Source organism: Notolepis coatsorum, assembly GCF_963971535.1.
Source record: "Notolepis coatsorum genome assembly, chromosome: 12".
NCBI lineage: Eukaryota > Metazoa > Chordata > Actinopteri > Aulopiformes > Paralepididae > Notolepis > Notolepis coatsorum.
The window spans coordinates 81246301-81252300 of NC_140176.1; the positions used below are offsets into that span (position 1 = coordinate 81246301).

A 6000-nucleotide genomic window follows, 5' to 3' on the forward strand; every position below is an offset into this window, starting at 1 on the left:
GTCCTCAGGTAAGATTCAACAGAGGATCGGACAGTGAGGTCTTCTAAAATAAATGTGGCCCCGGCAAGAGGGAAAACCACTCGATCACTCTACTCTTGATTCTATTCAATACTCACTCGATCGAAAAGGTTCACATGACTGTATAGAAAATAACTGGCATCGCGGCACTTGTCACATGCCAACCTTTGTCATAATCCTATAATAATTGCCCTGACTCACTGTAAGCAACAGATTTGAAACAAAAAGCCTCCACTCAGTGATTGGCTTGGCTTACACCTGTTTTTGCCAACTTTCTCACTCCCAAAGAAGGGACACCGGGTGGCCTGAAGGAGATGCAGACACGTGTTGGGGTGTGTGTTTGGCTGTGGTGTCACTTTATCTCTTAAACAGCCTCTCTCAGTCAGACGTGAAACCTTGTTGGGTTAAAAAGTCCTCAAGTTAGGGTGCGGCTGGGTAGCACAGTGGACTAAGCACTCGCCTACCAGCGCAGATACTCTGGGATCTAATCCAGCTGTGAGCGGTACCTCCGGCTTGGTCAGTCCTCCCTACTAACACAATAGGGAGGTGTAGTGGTTACGTCATTGCCGTTTTTCGTGTTCCACCCTCTGTCCAACGCAATGTATTTCCCCATTGCCCATTTCTAAATCGTCTCGTTTAAATCATTAACATTTGCATGGTGTACCTTTCTGTGCTTATTCATCCACAATCTCAAGATGAAAATATTCACAATTAATTAAAAGAAAATCGCCAAATTTTATTTCAACCAGAAATGCTTAAACAATAATGTTAGTGATAGAAGGGAACTCATTTTGTGCAAAAATGGAAAGCTTTTCAATTTCCATGCGGCAGAATTGTTAGTAACAATTTGTTACAATAGCCGATAATCCATTTTCCCAATGATAAATCCCTATACGGGTGGAACAACCAGTGACGTCAGACTACACCTCCCTATTGGCAGTGTTAGCGGGTAGGAAGCCGGTGGGGTACAGTACGTGTCCTGGTTGTTGTAAACTGCAACTCCTACTGGCCGGTCGGGGTGTCTGTTCAGCAGGGAGGGGATCTGGGGGAAATAGCGTGAACCTCTGCACGCATTTACATGAGGACAGAGTAACGTACAGTGAAACTAGTCGCTGTCAGGTGAAAAGAAGCGGCTGGCGACTCCACATGTATCGGAGGAGGCATGTGGTAGTTCTACACCCTCCCCAGGCCGACAGTGGGGCAATGCGTGCAACGACCAGGAAGGGAATTGGCATAACGACTAAATTGGGATGGGTGAGGAATATAGAAAGCCCATATTTTTTTTAAATACAAATAAAAAAAGGCCTCGTGTTAACTTCCACTTGTGCTTTGCACAATTTAACATGTAAAATGATCAACAAAATGTTGAACTTGCACCTTTTCAGACCATTTACCAACTTGATCATAAGGATAGTCTGAACTGAACAATGGGCTTGTCAGATTTAGTTGTCCGAGCAGAATCCCTTACTTATATGAAGTGTATGACTCAAACAAGCAGTCGTTCTTGTTGCATCTTTACATAGAGAATCGCTCAAAATCAGCATTGTTACAGCAAATGCAGTCATTTGATAGGAATACACAAAGAAATGCCATCATTGGATAGGAATACACAAAGAAATGCATATCTGTGAAATAAACAACATTTGAAATATCCATCTATGTTTCATTTCCTGGAGGCGTATGGCAAGCAGAAAAGTACTACGTGTGAGAGTATTCTTCACATAGAACAAACTATGGTTCTGAAACAAGAGCACGCTAGCTCCTGTCCACTCGTCTCCACTCCCCTCCCCTATCCCCTCCCACAGATGATTTCAATATATAATCAACATACGGGACACAAGGGAAGGAAGCCCAATTTACAGGATGTCTCGGCTAATACGGAACAGTTGGCACCCCTACTTAGACCTGCCCGACTTGAGCCGCACACTAGGAGTGTATCTAACAGGTAGGTCCGACCACGCATTGTGATTGGTCGAGAGCGTTCTAAGCCGTGAGTATATCCATGATACACTCACGTTTAAATCACCACTGCGTTGCCTTTAGAATGTTGTAGAAAGTTGAAGTGCCATTCATCAAACGGAAACGGTCAACATGACCTACTCTGTGGACAACGTTAAATTTGATTTAACGTACCCGCTATAAACGAGTGGATAGATATAGAGGAGTCTAATGCAAGCGGAAAAAGTCATCAGTACCTCGGACAGGTCCGGGCGTTGGGCCAGTTCAATGCCCAGGCCGTCGACTTGGTGGTGTTGAAGGATAATTGCGGCTTTTCTCCAGCGCGCCGCCGTCCAGCTCATCTTTCGTTGCATTGGCATGTGTAATAATGCTGTTTTTATTAATACCGTTAGATGTAGGCCCGTCCTCTATATGTATCCAGTCGTTTATAGTTAACAGGGTACGCTGCGGGCACATCACAGCCGTGGCAATATTCATGACATACCACTGGTTCTCATGTATTATTACTTAAATAGGGTTACAGAGCCTCTCTGTCTGGGCTACAGGCACGTGGTGTACCTCATGAAAGTCCAAACTATGTGTCTGTCTTGTGGACGATGCAAAAGACACGAGTGATCACCTGCTAATGCCAATCAAAAGGAGATGAAGCTCTCGATCAATCGTACACACAACTGAACACAGATGTCAGGAAGCCCTATATATAGGGATGGGTACCGAATTAGGTACTTTTAAAGGTACCTACCGAATCACGCCGGTACTAGTACCGAGTACCGATTCACGTGAGATCCGTCGGTGCCAGATTTCGGTACTTTTTTTTCTCTCACGTCAACGTTCACACGCACAATATACACTTACCTAGGATTTTACTTGAAACGGTTGAAAGTGTGGTTATTTGAAGTTTTGACTTATTTTTTTCACAACTGAGGTAGGTAGATTACATTTTTAGAGACTTAAAGTACAGAAAAAAAGGTACCGTTGGGTACCGCTTTCGATTCACAGGTACCGGTACCGTATCGGTTCAAATGTGAACGGTACCCATCCCTACCTATATATAATGTCCCGATGTGCCGTCAACAGTGGCTGGACAAGAGTGGATTCCACACATGTCTACGAACCACTACATCCTCCATCATCCTCCACACACAGACGGTGGAAATCGGGTGCACCAAGAAACACGGTGCCTCGGCTCACCGCTTCCTAACGGAGCTTCTGCCACATGTCTTCCGACACCTTAACAGTACACTTCCCCCTCCTCCACGCGGAGAGCTTGCTCTCTCTCATTTATCAGTGTCGAAACGGTGAGTCTGCGTTTGTGTTCGCTCGCCTGTGTTGTTGAGATATACATCAACATCTGACTCCTCAGTTTCTCCTCTGTTTTTCCTTTAGAAATGCCCCGCAAATCAACCCCACAGAGACCCTCCGGCTTGTTCTGTGTCTCATTCACCTTTAACCACAGCGTTGTTGAGGAAGAGGAGGATGAAACACGGGACGATTACACACACACACACACACACACACACACACACACACACACACACACACACACACACACACACACACACACACACACACACACACACACACACACACACACGCACGCAAACACAAACATATAGACACATCACGCACACACACACATGCATGCACGCACACACAAACACACATTTAGTTTAATTTCAAACCTTTATTTATTCTAGAGAAAGGCACTGAGGTCTCCCTCATTTACAACATACACACACATACATACTGTACCAACACACAGACAAACAAACAAATAAACAAACAAACACACACAGACACAAAACACCTGGTAAGAATACAATACAGATTCCTTTCAGGCTTCAGACAGATAAGCTGTGGGGGTGGTAGTCGTCCTCTCATTAAGAGTGATTGTGATGTGTGGTGAGCCGGAAGAGAGAGAGAGAGAGAGAGAGGGAGAGAGAGAGAGAGAGAGAGACAGAGAGACAGAGAGAGAGAGAGCGAGAGAGAGAAAGAGAGTGAAAAAGAGAGAGAGTGAAAAAGAGAGAGAGAGAGAGAGCGAGCGAGAGAGAGAGAGCGAGAGAGAGAGCAAGAGAGAGAGAGAAAGAGATAGGAGAGAGAGAGAGCGAGAGAGAGAGAGAGCGAGAGAGAGAGAGAGATAAAGAGAAACCGTGCCGGTGTGAATGTGTAATCCCTGAACAGGAAGTCTGGAGAGTCTGTGGGTGTGGGCAGCGTGATCACGCTCCCTGTGTATATCATGCACCAGGGTTTCTTACCTTGGCAGCCACAGAGGAGCTGGGCTTCTCCAGCAGATCCCACAGCTTCTTCCTCTTGTCCGGGCAGCAGACCGTCTCAAAATCCACCTCCCCGTCCCTCTCCTGCATGGTCTCCGCCTCCCTCCTCAGCTCCTCGTTCATCTGCTCCTTCTTCTGGTGGTAGCGCGCCTGGCAGCAGGACTCCAGGTAGATCTCGTCGATCCCCCAGTAGTCCAGCTCCTGGCCGAAGGACAGGGCGCACATCTCCTCCATCATGTGCAGCTTGCCCGTGCGGTAGAAGTTGAGGATGGAGGTGAAGGCGCCCGGGTGCCTGTCGAAGAAGTACTCGTTCTCGTTCAGGCTGTAGTCGTCGCAGACCTCCATCAGGGCGTCGTGGCTGTTGGAGTCGCGCAGCTTCCCCAGGCGCGTCCTGGGCAGCCGGTCCAGGGTCCGCCACAGGACCTCGTGGTTCAGACCGCCCACGTTGATGCGAACCCTCCGGGAGCGCGCTTTCGTGCGGATGATGTCGATGGGTTCGGGCGGCAGGGTGGGAGTGGTCCGGAGGTTAGGGGCCTTGACCCCCGCGACCGGTCCTAAAGGCCCCCCGGCCGGTCCTAAAGGCCCCCCGACCGGTGATAGTTTATCAGCCATGGTGCTGGAGTTAGGTGGAGGGGGACTTATCCAGGAAGATGGGAGGATGAAATAAAAGAAGAAAATATAAAAAAAAAAGCCCCCCAAAAAGAATCGTAGCTATGTTGGATCCTCCTTAGACAAGTCCCTCCATGGCTGGGGAAATAAAAGAGAGGGTACATGAGAGGGAAGAGGTTCAGTGCACATCCCTTCACCTGCTTTTCTACATCTCTCTCTGTGTACGCTGTGTCTCTTGCATATTTTATCAAGTAGATCTAGCAACTACAGCACCAGATCTTCTCAATCTGATTATGTTACACATCCCCGGGGAGGAGTGGTAAAACTGCTTCCTCCTTTTAAGCACCTTGGGTTTGGAACGAGCTGCACCATGCCTTAGAACCGGGCCCACCTTTGAATTACCTTTAAAAAGTGTTTTAGACAAACGGCCCTGAAGGAAACATGTTGTTATGTTTCGCCTTGACTTGAGGTCGACTGTGTTATCTTTCCCTCGTATAGCTTTTATATATTATGTGTTCTATTATGTGAAAACTTGACCGGGACTCCCTGGAAGAAGATATCGTGTATCAAGGGGACCTTCCGGGCAAAATAAAGGATAAATAAAATAAAATAAAATAAATAAATAAAAACATCTCACTTAAGCAGAGGCACCTGTTTCTTCTCATGCCAAGTAAAAAATAGCAGCTCCTAATGTTTGGCTTATTGATAATCCTTATTTGTCATAATTATAACAAGGAAAGGACAAAATAAATAATTTAACAATCGATTTACCATGGCTGCTTTGCTGTGCAGTCCAGTCCAGAAATGCCATGGCAGCATTTAAGCACAGAGTCCACTTCATGTAAATAGTCCATTGGTCAAAATATGACAATAGTGGGCTAAGACAAACCTCACATGAACTAAAAGTAGCCTAATACATCATTAATTTGTATCATTATGTGAATGTATAGGGGGCCACAACCATATCTTCTTAGGTTAGGCAGAACCTATTGTTGTTTCACCCAGAAATACAAAACAATGTTTGTCTAAACGACAGTATTCCTGACTAAATATAAAGTATCTCCATCAGTGCAAATGACGTCTTTCAATAAAGTGAAACAGACTTGTATAGAGTGACACAATGCATACTGAACGCAACAGT

At 46.1% G+C, this 6000-nt stretch overlaps 1 protein-coding gene across 1 annotated transcript in view; it reads right to left on the reverse strand.

Moving 5' to 3' along the window:
* The window catches only part of kcnb2b (potassium voltage-gated channel subfamily B member 2b), a gene marked incomplete at both ends in the record, with an annotated part of 280694 nt that extends 275832 nt beyond the window's left edge, over positions 1–4862 (reverse strand). The window contains one exon of the mRNA XM_084325909.1: positions 4233–4862. Coding sequence (XP_084182035.1) covers positions 4233–4862 — 630 coding nt within the window. The remainder of the gene's footprint in view (positions 1–4232) is intronic.
* Positions 4863–6000: the final 1138 nt, after the last annotated feature.